The sequence below is a fragment of the Pogonomyrmex barbatus genome, unplaced genomic scaffold (genome assembly GCF_055798465.1).
Source record: "Pogonomyrmex barbatus isolate J1 unplaced genomic scaffold, ASM5579846v1 scaffold17, whole genome shotgun sequence".
Classification (NCBI taxonomy): Eukaryota; Metazoa; Arthropoda; class Insecta; order Hymenoptera; family Formicidae; genus Pogonomyrmex; species Pogonomyrmex barbatus.
The window spans coordinates 5,406,439-5,424,315 of record NW_028297113.1 but is presented as its reverse complement, the minus strand read 5'-3'; the positions used below and the strand labels follow the sequence as shown (position 1 = coordinate 5,424,315).

The window sequence follows — 17,877 nt, the reverse complement described above, 5'->3', positions numbered from 1 at the left end:
GCTGTTGGGGTGACTTCCGTCCTCTCGCTCCGTCCGCTTTGATCCTTCTTTTTTCCCCCCTCTCCGTCTCCTCCGTCATTCGTCCCTCGCGGTACCTTAATACCCCGCAGATAACTTGGCCCGCATCAAGGTACCTTACGTAATCGCGTATGTGGAATTACTTCTTTCTTGCCGCTTCGTAAGGTACATATTTCGTGCTCGCGGGGGCTTTCTTTTGCTTCCTTGTGCCTGGCTTCCGATCGGCGGCAGATTGGAAAATTATATTTTCTTGCGGCTCCGCAATCGCCTTACGCCCGCTGAGCTCCCTCCCCTATCAATCTATCAATCTATCAGTCCCGGCTATTATCTGTCCATTGTGTTCCTTACACCTATCTCCGTGCGGTCCTGAATGGTCCTGCCGCGGCCTTTCTCCACGTTGGCTGAGGTAAGCAATCGGAAATGAGAAATTCGACGAGACCCGTAAAGTCGATTCAATCAATCAGTATTCAATACTAATTTCTGCTTTTGTAATTTTGCATCTTGGCCTCACCGTGAGGATCGATGAGACATTGAATAGCGAATATATATTATTTATAAATAGTAATAAGTAATAAGTGACATAACTTATTAATTCTACTTGTAGAATTCGATTGTCCATTTAAAATATCAAAAAAAAAGCTGAAGTCATGTTTCCTATTATACACCGGATTTTGCCGATTCATTAATTTTGCATTTTTCTTCAAAAAAAAAAAAAAAAAATAAATAAACTCTGTACGCTCTGTTGTATTCGTTTATACCGCTGAATATAAAAACTGGAGCGACGTTTTGAGTTTCGGCGAACATTTTCGCATTTTCGGAGGAAACACGACGGGTGGACGTGAATCGCTTATCAAAACAACGTGCTGGTCTGGAATACTCGTACCTTTCCGAAACAAGTTTGCATGGAGTCGACATCTTTCTCGGTGACTCGGGAAGCGCCAATTTGCGCTTCACGAGAGAGAGAAAGAGAGAGAGAGGGAGGGAGGGGGGAGGGGGAGGGAGGGAGGGAGGGAGAGGGGGGAGAGAAGAAGAGAGAAAGAGAGAGCCGAAGTCGTTATGCGGCATTGTTCGCGCATTGTTGCTGAGGCATGCGCGGACATTCTTCCCAGTGGCGTGTCCATTGTCGAGCTGGTCCGGGCGAGCTCGTAGGCGGAAGTCAAGTGAAGTCGAAGACTGTTGTGAGGCGGAAGGGTGAATCCCGTGAAGGGGTGCCAGTGCGCTTTCACGGTTGATCCGGCCGTCCTCTGTATCCGTTTAGCCGACATCAATTAGTATCATCAAGGCGTCCGTACTGTGTACACACTCCTGCGAAAGGGCATACTCGGGGGGGGGGGGAGAGCACGCATCAATCCCTTCCGCACGTGTGCACATCACCTGGCTGGCAATTTCCTTGCGCGCGCAGAAAAAAAGAAAAAAAAAGAAAGATCGTCCTCTCCTCCAGTTGTCTTCGAGTTTCATTAAATATAACTCTCTTCGAGCAAGTTCGGAAATTAAGATTCTGCTAAATGAAAGCCCGCTCGAAATCGAACGAATTAAAAGTTCCGATGGGGGAGATAATTCATAACGGTATAATTGAAATAGAAAAATAAGATTGCGTTACCCGTTTTCGCGTCGCTGAGGCTCGATTAATCGAGAAACGTTTTTTTTTTTATTTCTCCAACTTATATACGTAATGGTATTTCTGACATCGACTTCTGCGTTTCGACATTTATTACTATCAACGTAACAGCTCGCATAGTTATTGCCGGAATGCTGGCGGCGTGGTATGTTTCTCGTAATAGGCGCAGCTTTCGTCGAAACGTTCACGCACGTCATGGCATGTGTGTATCGACGTAAGCTCTACGCGTATGCCTACACGTTGCACAGGTAAACGGGCTTAATCTCATAAAGGTGTCCGCGCATATATACACGCACGCGTACACATTCGATCGCGTGTATGCGCTCGGTTGCGCGTAAATGCGCGTAAACATCGATCGTTGCTTCCGTTGATTCGACGTCCCTTTCTTGGGAAACGTCATTATCATCCATTTGCCAATACAGGATAAATTATCCTTCCCCTTCCGCAACTTGTCCGACGAGTTTTCTCCCTAAATCCATCTGCTTCATTCAGGTTTCTGCTCGAAAACGCCGACTCCTTTGTGCCGGGAAGGTATCGAATTTTATCCATTCGTCTGTCAAGATTGGAGGCAACAGACTTCTCGGATGGAAAGTCAGAATCCGATAGGACGTTCGAATCAGCCCTTAATGCGCGGCAAAATGGAATTTTTCGTAAAAAGGACTTGGAAGAAGTGTACGTGATAGAACTCTTCTTCAGCGCTTATATAAAATTCTTTTCATCGAATTTTATCACAATCGCGCTATAAGAAAAAGATCGCATTATTAGCACCGATCTATCAAGATTGGTGCTAGTAATCGATCCGTTGGCCAATCTCGTTTCTGCAGTGTTAGGACCTGTTAGTTGTTGATGCGTGTAATACGTATTATTAACGGTTTCTAACGAGATCTGATTCGTATTGCACGCGATGTACACGTTACAAAAACATGTTGCGAATGCAGATATCGAGTATATAGTTCCGCCTTGTCGATTCCGTGTCAAAGACTATGTGTTAAGCTTCGCGTGGAGAAAAAAGGCAACCAATCGTCAAAGTTGCGTGCCGAAGGCGATAAAACGCTATCGATTGGAATTTACGTAAACACGTGCCTGAGTCACGTCTAGCGAGATTTCCGTTCCTCGGTACGCCTTCTTCGTCAACGCGTTCTTACAACTTTTCTTTGCTATCGTTCGCGCACACGGACGATCTTTACGAGGTCTCGCACTTTTATCGGAAAGCTCTGTACGTTTTTACGCGATTTTTTTTAGCTTTACAGTCACGCATGTGAGTTTGAAAATTTGATATTCGATATTTATTTTTATGCCGCGCTGCGTCAGGCGATATCTGTAAAATATTTCTTAATCACGTACTCACGTTGTAAGAATTTTTTTATGACGTTTTTTTTTTTCATTGCCCCATGGAAACGTAATGCGTCTCCTGCGTCGAGATATGCAAAATTCTAATGACACGTATCGATCGATGCATAATCGGTTAGGGAAAAATAAGTCTTAAAAAAAGAACACACATACCATTCTTACGTCTATTATTTTACATAATGAAACAATATGTAAGTGACACGTGTAACATAAGGCAAATTTTCCGCGTGGCGACGATAAATTAGGTTATTCGCTACGATGCGATTCCGGCAAACGCCATGTGTGTGATTTGGTCGATAGGTTCGCTTGTCGACATGTTAATCTGGCTATTAGGTGGCGCAGCCGAGATATCTCGCGAATTCAGACCGTGTGTGTCAGATGGCACGATCGAGATAGCTCGTGCCGTGTATCTCTCACCAAGTGCATTATCGATATCTGCCCCGCGCTTTTACTCCGCGATTTAACTCCCGAAAAAGGGAAGCGCGCTTTAATTCGTATGAGTAAAGATTTCAACGGACGCCTAACGATATCCGTTTAGGAAACCGATAAGATTCGGTAATCTGATCTGAAAAGATAAAAAAAAAAAAATCTCTCCGCAGTTTTCACGGTGATAACTTGTCCAATCGAACGATCGAGCGATTAAAGTCAATTTTTCATATTATTTCCCACACATCTCTTATTTAATTCAACTTTTCACACACACTTTTATATTCATATAGAAAGCTTGTTGAATTCCCGATACTCGATATACGACACATCGATATATTTTCACCAATTTCGATTGGTGTTTTTAGATAAGCAACTCATATTTAATCCCTCGCTCTATCTCTTGCTTTCAGGTGAGTGTCCAGGAATTCCAGTACGCACGCGGGACGGGCGCGTCCCTGACGATGGTAAGCCACAAAAGCAATGTACACCGTCTCGCTTTATTCACGTATTCCACCAACCTACCGCCGAAAGGCTCTTTCCCGGGGACGATGTGCTGCTCGTGAAGGATATGGGAAGAGGTCCTAATATCTCGCAGGCACACATCCGTCTTAATTAACGTCGCGATACATCTCGACTTCCGCCCGGGTTGCCGGCGGGCTGCGGCATTCGGTTTAATATGCGCCAAGCTCACTCCTAATAATCCCGCTGCATGACAAAAATTAGCCGCAGAAATTTAGCTCGTTTCCTTCCCCGCCCGTTAATTCCGTTATCATTTCACGTCGGGAACCGTCTTTTATAGACTATCAGAAATTATACAGAGACGCGAGACGCGGTGGGAGAGAGATGGTGGGATAGCGTTTTATAATATTTAATTTCAAAATAATGGACGAACGTTAAATTATACGTCGTATAACGTGTGTGCTCCTGTCTTCTCTATTATCTTGTAATTTGAACTTTGTAATTATTTTGTAATTTACGACATTAATTATCGCGAAATATTGTTAAATATGTGCATCACTTTATAAAATCTGACTCGTACGTTACGGCTGTGTGTGCAACATAAATTTTGTAATTTAGTAAATTTGACGTGGATTTGGCTGTGCGCAGCTCTTTACCACATTAAATATAAATAGCAATTCTGCCGGGACGTATAATCGCACGTGAATCAATCATTTTAGCATGTTAATAAGTATTGGTGTCGATGTTTTACGTATTGAAAACAACAAGTTAGTCAATATAGTCGATATTTTCCATCGCTCATACGGTCCGGTATATTAAGCTGATCTAATGCGTCATTGTAACGTAACTGCGGCATTAATCCATTGATGTCATGATGCTTTTATTAAGTATTGCTTCCAACTGCTAACACGTGATGAGTCGTCACTCGTGTACTCGTGCAATTTTCGTGAAGCACGAAAGATCCCGCGGCGTTAATCAAATACGACGGCCTAATTAATTAAACTTTTATGGAAACGGCCGTGTGCAAACAGCCAGCCAGCAGAGATCTGCTTCCGTTTCCGCTTTCGGCCCGGAAGCGGGGACCAAAGATGGTTTGTTGAATGAAAATAGAATGGAAGCACCGCTGCCATTTGAAGCCATTTTTCAGCACACGACTGCGGCAACGCTAACTGATGCAATTTCGGCTATACCGCGAGTGGACTCAGCGTTTTATATCCGCTCTCGAAACGATGTCTCGGATAAGCCTCTCTCGATATTTCATAAACATTCCGCGAAATGCATATTAATATTAAATGCATATTATTTTTAGGGAAGATAAAGGTCGATTTCCTGAATTATGTGTCACGCGGCTAATCAAACGAATCTCTACGGCGAGATTGAGAATTCGTGCGCAATAATGACGCTTCGGATACCGGATATATATAGAGCTACCGGAAAGTGTTGTTTCCGGAAGAAAAATCGAGATTTCCCCCTGTTTGATCGCCTGTCTGCCTCTTTACTATCGCTTCGGCCGTTCTTACCGGCATGAAATAAGAGACGTTCCGTGGGCGACAGTGACGAATGTGTTTGTATATTGTCAGCCTGGTCGTCACGGATGTCACACACGAGGAACACGTAACGCACGAAAGAAGAAACGTTGCGAGGGGGTTGAAACGGTGCTTGGAATGGCGGGTATGACGTACACGTCAAACAAAGTGTAGGGAATCCACGTTAATATTGGAACGGAAATAGGATCAGGTTTTTCGGCGATGCGTGGATTTATTTTCCTTTCTAACTACACACGCGATACTTCCAAGGTAGATCGCTGTAAGCTGATTTCTCTCTCTGCCTTTCTCTCTCTCTGCCTTTCTCTCTTTTTTTATTATATTATTTTTTTTACACTCGTTGTGCAATGGAATACTTTGCAAGTGCGTCGTGTAAATATTGCCATGATCCTTCATCCATTCCGGTGTAATGTTTATGCATGTTTGAAGGCAAACAAATTGAAAGGGAAATAGAATAGAGGCCGCTTTTATTTCGTCGAGTGTTACGACAGAATTTGTTATTAACCACGTATCGATTGCCGTTGTTTCAATCGCGCGCGCGATCGTAAAGGGATTTGATCCCGCGCTCGGTTCTTCATACCGTCCCGCGCTTCGATTTTTTATTCCAGCGAGTCAACTTCCCCCGTGCGTCACGGGCGCTGATTTAAAAGCGTGATCCGAAAGGGAGGGGAAGTGAGGGGTGGTGCAAAAGCGACGGAGGTGGTGGCAAGAGTGACGGATAAATCAAAACGCGCCCGTCCGATCGGCAGCGGTTTTTCGGTGGTGGCTGCGTTTTCAGCTCTCAGCCATTCAGAATTTCTAATAATGCCTCTGAGATCCGTCTCGTTCCAGACGGTTTCATGTTTTCACCGTATCATGCGTGCACGGTACATTGCACAATGGACCTTAACGATCGCGATTGTTTCAAAATGCGCCGCTCCGACTTATGACCCGCATCGGCAAAATGCGACGCGACGTGACGCAACGCGCGACGCCATGACGCATCGGCTTATCTTTATTCCGCGCGTAAACCTACGGGGGCAAGCCCCGTCTTATCAAAGCCGTGTAAGCCTCCAGGTATCGTTAGAGCGCGACATGCTCCCGAACAAGCTGACCATTAGCATTTATTCCCTCGTTACGGGATGCGACGATCTTTCCGCTCCCTCCACCTCTCCCCGTCTCATTACCGGAAGTTCCTCCATGTTTCGCGAGCGACTACGAGCGTCTTTTACCTCTGGTATTGCGAATTTACGCGTATCGTGTACACGCTCGTGAAACGTTCCTTCTACGTTGTTTCGTAAGATGCTATTTGCGTTATTGATCCTCGGAATCTTCGCTGATTAAAAGAAGAATCGACAGACTCTCTCTCTCTCTCTCTCTCTCTCTCTCTCTCTCTCTCTCTCTCTCTCTCTCTCTCTTCTCGTAAGCCCTCCTAAAAGAATTTCTGCGAAATTGATCGCGTGATAGCGATATTACGCGTTTTAATGCGCGTTACACGGCGAGATTAACACCTCAAATTCAGCGTACTAATAGTAATTATTCGATGCTAATATGAATCATTAATAATACTGGTTAAAATCGGGTTTCGATCGGGGTAATCTGAATTAATGTTTCCAGTTGACAGCGACATGCCCGCACAATATTCTGATGAAATATTCACGGGGTAACTCCCGCCAGCACCTGAAATTCATATCTGGTCCGCGTGCCACGGCAAGAGCTGTTTCTCTCTCATCTTTGGGCGATTTCCTGCGCGAGAACGCCCTCTTCGGCAAGTGTTTCCTCTGTGAAGCCGAGACTTTCTCTCCGGGCTTTCGCCTTTGTGCCGCGAGCTTACGTTGTTCGCCAGGACATCAAAGCGTACGCGGTGCATGGCGGTTTCTCACCCTCGCGATTTCCTGGACGGCGAATTTCCGAGGACGTGACGTACGTGAAAACCATTTCTCCGGGCGAATCCTTGGCTTGACACTTACGGCCCATAGCTCTTTAACGAACTACTCGCTACTTCCAGCTCGTGAGCGACTTTAAAGGGCTGTGAAAATATCATAATGTTGTCAGGTGTTTTACACATGTAGATTGTAACTGGCGATTAGATTTAGTTGTTGTGTAAAACAGCTTTATCCTACTTTATTTATCATTTTAATTTATCTTACGAGTAATTTTTTTCTTTTCAAGAAAAGAATTTGCACGAAAGCACAAGTGAAATGTTATGCATTAGAGAATAGAGAGAATTATTTCAATAATTTTTTGACTAAAGGTATTCTTACTTACCTCTGTGTTTACTTTGAAACTTTTATCTTTATGATAATCAAATATTTTAATCTTTTTTATCTACAGTTTTAGGTTATCTTTATTATGAATTTCTTAAAATGAGAAAATTAATATTACACTTCTGAAAGATACATTTGACAGGATATCTCTTTTGGTGGCTTTGATAAAAAATATTTATTTTCATTATATTCGTTTCCATCATGGTTTGCAGCAACAACCAAGAATCAAACATATTAAAATCTTTTTATAATTCTAAAATATATAAAAAAATATTTGATTAAATATTAAAGTTTATTTCTTTGTCTTCGAATAATTTTTAAAATAATTTTCAAAATCTTTCCGAAGAATATTACGTTTTGTTCTAATTTTAATTTTTGTGCTCGGATAACGCATCCTAAGTTTGTCGCCCTCATCGGAATATCTTGGAAGCAGAACGCCACGTCGTCTATGATAGATTACTTTTACTCGCACGCCGGCTTCCGCCGTCATTGAGCGGCTCAGCCGCGAATACGTCACTCCGTCGCGAAAATAGATTCCGCGCGATTCACCGCATGGAAATATCATTCGTTCGTCGGCATCGGAAGCGCATTGGCCGCATCGGAAGTGGGAACGAATGGCAAAACGGAAAGTGCAGATTGAAAATCATCGCCGTAGAACTGTCGTATGTACGCGAATATTGAGAATACTCGATAGTATTACATATTAAAAAATATCGTTAAGTCATTTCTCAAATTATTTGAAAAAGATGATTTTTCTTATATCTTCTTAAAATATACGATAAAAGTTAAAGAAGGCTTTGTATATAAAAAGAATTAGATTAAAAGTCAATTTTAGTATGAAATAATTTTATATGATAATTAGAGTTTCAAGATTGCGTTACGTCTTTGCAATATTAAAACTTTGAAGAAGAAAGTTGTGTTTTCGATCGAAAGGAGTTTGTTTTCAAATTTAGGGAAAGATTTTTAACTCTAAAACTGGTTTTCGCATTGGCATTTTTACCTCGTATGTGTCACGCGCGTGTGTGTCACCCTGAATCTCTTTCGTGTCTCAGTCAGTGAAGGGTGACTCGATCTTTCGAGCGGCACGACTCAATTACCATCTCTGTGACGCGTGAAAATAGCTCGCGCCCCCCCTCTTTTCTCATCCTTCTACTTCCGCTCGCTTTTCCACGTAAAACCACGAGCACGCTCTATTACATCCGTTGCATTCGCTCGAAGTGCTCGTCGATTCGCATTTTTCACCATCAAGTAGGAATCAAAGCCCTATCGCTTCTTACGCTTGGTGACTGTGATTTTATTTTCCCTTTTTTATAACGCAAATTAACAGTGATTTACGATTGTTTAACTAACAACATTATTATGCATTTTACATTCATGATAATATATGACTCGACATACAATCGCGACTAATCTTTCAGAAATTCCGCGAGATTTTTACGCAAATATATTTCAGAAAATTAAATTTATCGTACGAAAAATGGTTTTCTATCTTTTTTTTTTTGCATTACTCAGAATAAAATTTCATTAATTTCATTTCAAGGAAGAAGGAAAAAAACGAGACCAAGCGCGTTAGATTAATTGTGAGTCGCTGGGGAAAACAGTAGTTACGACTGTCTGCTAGGAAAGGCCGTTGCGTGTTTTTTTTTCTTTTTTTCTTTTTTTTTTTTCCGTCGAGACAACGACTCTGTGTGCTTCTTCAGATGTGCTCCATAAATGGGATATTGTCGCGAAAAGGACATCATAAAACGTAAAGTCCACTCTTCGCGGCGCGCCGCACTTCCGGCATAAAATCCGATAATATTCCTTGTCCGCGCGTGTACAAACCATTTGATAGTCTGCTGTTCTTTTGTGTGTTGATGACGTTGCCGATAAAATGAGATTCCTGATGAAACTTAGCCGTCCGCGATTTTAATACGACACTATCATCGCGACTAGTGTCGCGACGCGAGAATCATATTTTAACTCTGTTTATTCTTCTCAGCTAACACCACCTATTTTATAATTTTTTTTTCGTAAGATGAGAATTGAATTAAAAAGCTACAATTATATCATTTTCATTTATCTCCATCATGTATCGATGTGAAACACGATTATCCTTCAGTAGTCTCGTCATATTTTTTTAAACATCGTGAATTTCTTGCTTTAATCCCATTCGATCTCCAGCTCGTTATTACACGACGGAGTGGCGATAAAACTTTCGCTTATATTCGCGAAACACTCCGATCGTACTCCATCATTGGGCTTCTCGGCTCCTCGTTTTCCGGGAGGAACGCACTTTAACACGCGGCGCACGTGCGCTTCGCGAGACAAGCTTCGCGTCATGGGAAAGAGTTACGCACATCCGGTACATCGTATCTCGAAGTTCGGGGTAAATCCGGTATTGTGGGATCGAACTGGCGCGGTATTGCCCGCCGATCGAGACAGATAAAGTGAATTTCTCGGGGTTAGAGGGCACGGCGGCGCTAGAGGGTGGAAGGGACCGCGCGAGCGGGGAGGGAATAAGGGGAGGGCGGCCGGGCGCCGATCGAGGCTCGAACACGTAACCGCCGTGTTATCTATTAGCTCTCCGCGTGATAAACGATTCGCTTCCTTCCACGCGAACTTCGCACGTAAATCGCCTGGAAAAGGATAAGCCCTGCACATGGAGCGCGTTCGGTACACCCTCGCTCTGACCCCGCTCCGTCGATTTCCCGATCTGCTTTTTTAAAACGCAGTAGCTTTTTTTTCGAGCCACCCTACACCGAATCGCATCGGTATATACGCGTGCACACATGCTCTCTCTCTCTCTCTCTCTCTCTCTCTCTCTCTCTCTCTCTCTCTCTCTCTTTCTCCAAAGCCTTGTCCGCGCGAGATAAATTCTCGCACATTTGTGCACGTCATCTTTTATAAGGGCTGCCCATCGTGGCGGATATAAACAATATTATTTTATATTAATCGATGAATATGATTACCTCCGTATATTAGATATCGGATGACTAACAATAAGATAGATTGCGGGAGGTAAATTTTCGGAATATTCCTGTCTCCCGAGAGTAAACTGATTTAAATCAAGACGCATAAATTATAGGATGGAATAATTCTGGGGAGGATGAACCGTGCCGAATTTAATTCCGCGTTACGCCCTCGCGTACGTGACGTTCGTTATCGTTTCGGAGAAATCGTTCGCGAGCGGATCGTTGTTCGCGAAGGGGGGAAAAAAGATCTTGAGACTTTGAGTTTTCGCTTTAAAAGGGATCAGGAATACGGCGATGATGTCACGCGGGCAATCCACTTCCGGTCTCATTTAGTAAATCGATTGACCAGCCAAAGGAACGAGTTTCTGAGGAGCCGGGCAATAAATATATCCGTTTATAGGCGTCTAGAGGAGTTTCGCGAGTCATCAGAAACTCGAGACCCCGAACTCCCAGCAAAGTCCAATGAAATAGGACTTGGAGCTCGTCCCTGAGGACCCCTCGATGCCGTACGTCGCTGTCTTCGTCAATGAAAGACAGAGAGAAAGAGAGAAACGAGAGGAAAACGTTACAACTGAAAACAGAGATGGAGAGCAGAAGGAGTGTCGAGGTTTATTAACAATCCCAGGGTTAGCTTGCGGTTTTCGCATCCTGCAGGTCCTTCGAAATCATCTCAATATTGCTAAAGTGCGTCCTGCTGTCTGTCATTTGCCTTAGAACATAATTATTATATTATATTAACGTTTCCTTAGGTCTTAGTTAATTATATTAACGTTTCCTCGGGTTTTTCCTTGATATATGATTGCAATATCAATTGAGAAACGTCGTGCACGAGCGTAAAGCGTGCATGCGAGTCGAGAAATTGAAATATTTAACCAACGAAGTGTGTATATAAATATTCGTGGAAATAAGTGAAGGTCGTTCCCTCCTCACGACGGGGTTGCTTCGTTATTAAAAGCGGAAGTGTCTGCTTAAAGTGCGCTTCCTGCGCAGCCCCACACCACATCCGCGCAGCGATGTTTCGTTAATAGAAATTTCTAAGCTTGCTTGTGCAAAATTTATTTTTGCGGCTGATTGATAAAGCAGCTTTCGTCGATTTACGTCCACATTCGCTCGCGTGTATCCCGCTTACGGTATGATAAATCTTTTATCCTGCGTCACAATATATTTGGAATACCTACATATTATATGTAGAATCAGGGAAAAGCGAAGGACAACGTCAATTATTAAAGATCAAGCTTAATACCGGTGAGGTATTATACAGAGAACACGTGGAGGAAAAGAAATTTACAGGAAAAAATAAAAATAAATAAAATGTATCAAAAAATAAAAATAAATGAGATAAATCTATGATATGTAATTTTTATTTTTACGAGAAGAGATTTATTTTCGAGAAAAGATTTGTGCTTCAAGAATCATTTTTTGGCGAGGAGGGAATCATTTATTTTTCGGCTATTTCTCCAATTACCGAATGTCCTATATTTACAAAGTATTGTCACACCCACGATTCTTCGCGCGGCACATTGGAGAGGATCATGGAGATCAGATTCCGAAGGGTCCCAGTTCTCCATTTAGAGTAGGGTTCGAACCGACAAAAAAGGGTCACCGGACGACTCTTAAGACATGTACTTTGCCGTACGTCACAACCCCTCGTCGCGCGAGGAAGGTATTTATCATCCGAGGAAGATAAAAGTTATTTTGTATCGTGCGCGCTCCTTCCTCCGCATCCCTCCCCATCGACATTGTCCGCCCCCGGGCACTTTAAGACTTCGTCTTCGAAGGCGATTGGCGCGTGCACAACATTTACCTTCTCAAAATAAACCTTCGACCCTTTCAAGCTGGAGCTCTTTTTACGAAATAGATCTTTCTTGCTTGGCAAACAAGAATTACGCGAGGCGAGTACTCGTATGAAGCATTCGTGTTTAGGAAGTGTTTCTAAAAGATAGTAAATTCGCAACAAAATTATTATTCTCGTTGATTCTTCTGTAGTAAAAATACAGCTTGAGGTTTCTATTTGCCTTTTCTATTTTTTAATATTATATATATAGATTGCACTTAAGAAGCCTACTCGATAAACAGATATATATCGTGAGAAACGAATCGAAAAGTCGAATTCTTCGTTATCGATGTGCTTGAAAATTTCAATTCAATCGTCGGCCGTCACGAAGGATACCTGACGAGCATCCCCAATCTGGTTTCCTCTCGTTCTGCCTCGATGCCTCCGGCATTCACTCTCGCCACAGGCGCGCGGTGTGCCCCAAAAAGATAACCGTGCACACTCAGTTTCTGGTTAACTATAGACGCCGTGCAAATGGAGCTAGCGCGGCATTATAACTCCGTCCAGATAAGGAGACAATGAGAAAGCAAAAGCGTGCGAGTTAACTTAAAAATGCGCATATAATTGTAATGTAAATGGTCATGTATTAGAATACGAATCGGATCGGATGGGAAATAGAAGCCAAGGAGGTCGATATGTCGATTTTATCACGATACAAGCCGGATAATCGTAAAGTCTTGGGTAACACTTTCACCGACGAAAACACGAGATTGGAGCAAATCACAATGGGACTAGAAAAACGTGGGCGGATAGAAAAACTGCCGGCGATCATCGTTATTCGCGCGCTTCGCGCATAGGCTTCGAGTGGCTGCTCGTGCTTTTAATCCCGGTGACAGCGTTCGCAAAGTGTTTTTCAACGGCAATGAAAACGAGCACACCGGTCCGTTTGCCGTTGTAATTGCGTCAGCTGTAAAATGGCGAACGAAGCCTGTTGCGACGATGTTAGACGCCGGGTACTTAACGATCCTCATCGCATTGAGAGATCTCAAGTTCGAATGTTTCACGTTGCGATTTTTCATCGCAAGAACAACTACGGCTGCTTATGACTTCGTACGTTGGAGATCTTTAATATTTAAGATTATCTTAAGATTATATTTCATTTAATAAGATGATCATATAAGCCTATTATGAACTATGAATAACCTTAATAAGAATTTACGTTTGAGAGCTATTGAAATAGCGATACTGATTTATATCGAAGAATGAGTGTATTAAAATTTACAGTTGTTAATATCAAGAAGATTAATATTATTATGCAACATGTTAATTTTTTAAAATTTAAAATAGATTGTTTTTTATTTATTGTAATTTTTTTCAATATTGAAAATGTTAATCGTATATCTTCAATTTTTTTACATATTTTACATATTTTTTTATATCTTTCTTCCATTAATATTATTATTATTATTGTGCCGATTTTTACGTGCAGTAGTGATTGATTTTTTCCAATGAATTCCCACTTCATTTATTCTATCTGATTTGAAAGATATTTCAGTTCGGGTTCATTCGTCTTCCAGATCCTATTTACAATTGTCAATTAGTCATTTTTGTTCCTCTTCAATATCCATGGCGTACATAAAAGTTCTGAATTTCTGCAGTGTTCAAATCGCTCGTAAATCTCTATTGCGATTCTCTATTTCCCGATCCAGCACACTTGTTGCCATACATATAGTAGATGTCATTGTAGATTTAATATGATAACCACTTTTTTTTTATAACCATCATTACTGTAAACGCGTAACGTTAACGCGATTCGCGATAGTATTTGCATATTTTGCCACGAGCTTTAGAACATCGCTTTTAAATTAAAGTTTAAAATCGGTTTGTAAGAAGTAACTTTTTATAGTTGGCAATTTCATTTAAGGTTAGGCTTTGGTAAGAATATATCATAGTATATCATTTACTCCATTAATTAAAAAAAAAAAAGTTTTGATCTCCCGTTTGAATATCTCACAACCCGCAAGGTGCTGCGTGTAACAATTTAACAAACTTTGATATAAAAAACGAGGGAAAAGTTTATCAAGTTGCTTGCTGCTCGTAATCACGTCTTTAAACGTGATATTTAAAAATCTTCCATTGTGCAAACAATATTACTAAACAATATTACTCTGCAATACGCATGCATACATCGTGTGTTTATCATCGATTTGCCTACGGGCGACTTTTGACTTTTTCAACGAGGTAGAATAGATTAATCGAGATTAATTTTCATATGATAGGAAAATTAGATGCTAAGATAAAGCACCGATAACTTGAGCGGGCATGAATTAGGCTAAAGAATGCGCGCGATTACCGGAAAACGTACCCCAGAGAAACCTAGCGTTTCTTTGGATGGGGAATATCGCGGAAAATAGGGGATATATTATTATTGAAGAATAAAAGGTAATCAGGGGAGATTACCATCGAGGGAGCAACGCGCAAAATGGTGCCGCACAATAATCCCGCATCCGGTTATTTCCGCGCCGCGTTACGTTAGATTAATTAAATCCCCGCGATTAATTGGTGTTCATCCATACATTCGGATGCGTATAATAAAATTTACCGGCGCGATAAATCTCCCTGCTGTTGCTCGCGTGTAATTGCACGCCGCTGCTCCTCGCGGAATGAAGTTTCGTCGGTCGCCCGCGTGAAATTTATCGCGCGTTAAGAAAACTCGTTCTGAAACGACGATCATTCGTGACACGGATACGGGGGATATATCGGCATCTTAATTGATATTTCCTAGGAGGGAATATCTCCTACGGAATGCAAAAGCGGGATTTACGCAATGGTTCGCTCGATCCTCGACGCGAGGCGCAATGGAGAGTAGGGATGGACAACGGGATAGAGGGATAGTAAATATTAATGTTCTCATTAGCCGTGCTTCATATTCATGACATGAAAATTTGTTATTAATTATGTAACAGACTGCTCGTTCGCGAAATCGGACAAAACGGCCGACCAGCCGATTATCATAAACGGTAATCGGCTATATCCGGCCTCGGATGAATCGGATTGATCGGGAATTCCGCCATTTTTATGTACGAAGGCATTACTCATTAATAATAAGGGTAATAAACTATTTCCGTAGCGATGCATCGACAGTATGTAAATCAATGTAGGACAATTCTCTCATTACGTAATATTAGTTATCCTAACCATTGGAAGATATTTTGAGAAGGTATTTCCTCGATCCTGTTGTTTCATTTAAGAGACGGAGAGGTGTCTCAAAAATTTGCGATATAAATCATCTCTCGATAAATTCCATAATTATCTCAGCGAAATCTTGCGTGAAGTCTTCCGCTTCACTTTCTTCGCGACTCATGAAAGGACCGTCGTATTTAATCCAACTTGCAATTAAGCAAGCGCTTGGCGGTCCCAATGATTTTAACGAAACGCGGATTTTCGTTGGACGCGGTGATGCCCTGTCTAGGGAGAAAGAGTGAAAGAGAAAAAAAAACAACGGACGAGGTTGCACTTCGCGCTAGATTTGTTGCTTCTTTTCTCCATCATCCTTCGCTCTCCCCGCCTCGTCTACCGGATCTTGCATTTTTTTTTTTGTTTCTTCATCCATTCACATTAATCACTCCGGCATGGGGGGAGGGAGAGAGAGAGAGAGAGAGAGAGAGAGAGAGAGAGAGAGAGAGAGAGAGGTCCTTCTCTCTCGCTCTCGCTTTCTCGTTTTGTTTTCGCGCACGCTGTATTGCAACTGCTACCTTAATGGGTTTCCCCAGCTTGAAACGAAGCAGTGGATTATGGGGCAAACCTATCAGAACCGCCACGATAAACTTCGATAAGATCGAGTTAAATTACCGGCGAGGGGGAGGAGGGAGGGTTTACTTGGGTTTTTCCCTCTCTATCTCGCGAGCGCATGTCCTCTTCTTTTTTTTTTCTTCTCGCAATACGCGATCGGGGGAAAGAGGGAAAATTTAGCATTCTTACCCACGACGTCGTCGCGTCCCTGTCTCGATTTATTCAGAGAAATTGGATATCTAATCTACTTTCTTACTACATACATTTCTTCGTACGCAAGACATCAACGAAACATAATATTCTATTGTCGGTGTAATAGAAAGAAATTTGAAAAGAGAGAACGACTTTACATGTACCGTGTAATATTGTTAAGAACTCGGAAAGATTTTACAGGAACGCGATGGGTTATTCCTAACATTCGCGCCTCGCGTTACACGCGAATCGCGTGATTTTCCCGAGAATTTTTTTCCTTCGAGAATCCTTTGGTACGACGTCGACAGAATTTAACGTGGCAAGCGGGAAACGCGTCTCGGTTGAAACGGAATATCGATAGGCAGCGGCGACGTGTTACCTCACCGCTGACGGACTATTTCGTCAATAGTACCGACGTGTCATTGTATTGGCGACGAAACGCGTTTCGCCAGGCTGGCCGGAACGCGTTAAACGCTGATCAAAACAACCGCGCTCAATCGCTGAGGTTAACATTTATATTGCGGCCGTCCTCCGATTAACACGTTTTCATTTGCCTGCTTTGTGGAAATTTCGGCTAATACATCGTCACCATAGTCGCTCGCTCCATTTTCGGATCGAGAGTTCCATTTTTAGCGGGAAACATATAATCTCGGTGAACTTTCGCATATCAGATACCTTTATATTATTTTCGCGGTTTGGAATTTTATTTAAGAAATTTTTTTAATACGGGAAAGATATGACTTTTAAATCGCGCGAGAATGCGGCGAAATAATCACCATCGCCACAATTATTTGTGTTTCTTCGCAGTCTCGTCATCTTTCTTTTTCACCTTTCTCTTTCGTCTTTGCCGGTCCTTCCAACCCGCCTCGACTCTATTCGCGATGTAATCGCATCCCCGAGAGACGCGAGAGTTCGCGCGCGCGGCCGGCGAAAAATTTAAATTGTCGGTCCGACTACCGTCTTAAATTGCCGCCGCCGGTCTCTTTTCGCCTGTCTTTAATCCATCTTGCTGTCATCCCGAAATTTATCTGCACCACGGCACCTACCTGTGCAATCGCGCGTGGTTTGCCTGGGTGTTCTTACAGACCGAGAGACTTGGGGATTGGCCTTGGAGGGAAAATTATATCGCCGTAAAAGTCGGGCGCAAACGTGCGAATTGAGGATCGCGATATTTTTCGATGCCGCGCGAAAACACGCGTGAAGAGGAACAAAATGCATTCTTGCATTGACATTTTCGAGATCGTCGCGAGCATGTTCGCGAAAGTGAATTTCGAAAACGATAAGTTCCGAATGTTGATTGTTATTTAACCTCAACTAATAATTGAGAAATTTCGGATCATCCGAGCAACGCTCGGATTTGAGACAGAACGATCGTCTAGCAACATTGACTATTTTGGCTTAAAACCTGGCTGATAGAAGTGCCATAACGTTATGATGATGCGGTTAAACGGTTTAGCAGAGATTATGATAATCTGGCGATTTTAATGCTTAATGAATCAGC

At 42.4% G+C, this 17,877-nt stretch overlaps 1 protein-coding gene across 12 annotated transcripts in view; it reads left to right on the top strand.

Moving 5' to 3' along the window:
- heph (polypyrimidine tract-binding protein 1 heph) overlaps positions 1-17,877 on the top strand; it is a 366,198-nt gene that overhangs the window by 206,942 nt on the left and 141,379 nt on the right. For 9 of the 12 annotated variants that reach the window (XM_011646796.3, XM_089074312.1, XM_089074317.1 and 6 more), the window contains one exon: positions 3,826-3,879. The exons of the other annotated variants lie outside the window; for them this stretch is intronic. In XM_011646796.3, the coding sequence (XP_011645098.1) occupies positions 3,826-3,879 (54 nt within the window). The remainder of the gene's footprint in view (positions 1-3,825; positions 3,880-17,877) is intronic. 12 annotated transcript variants of the gene reach the window in all.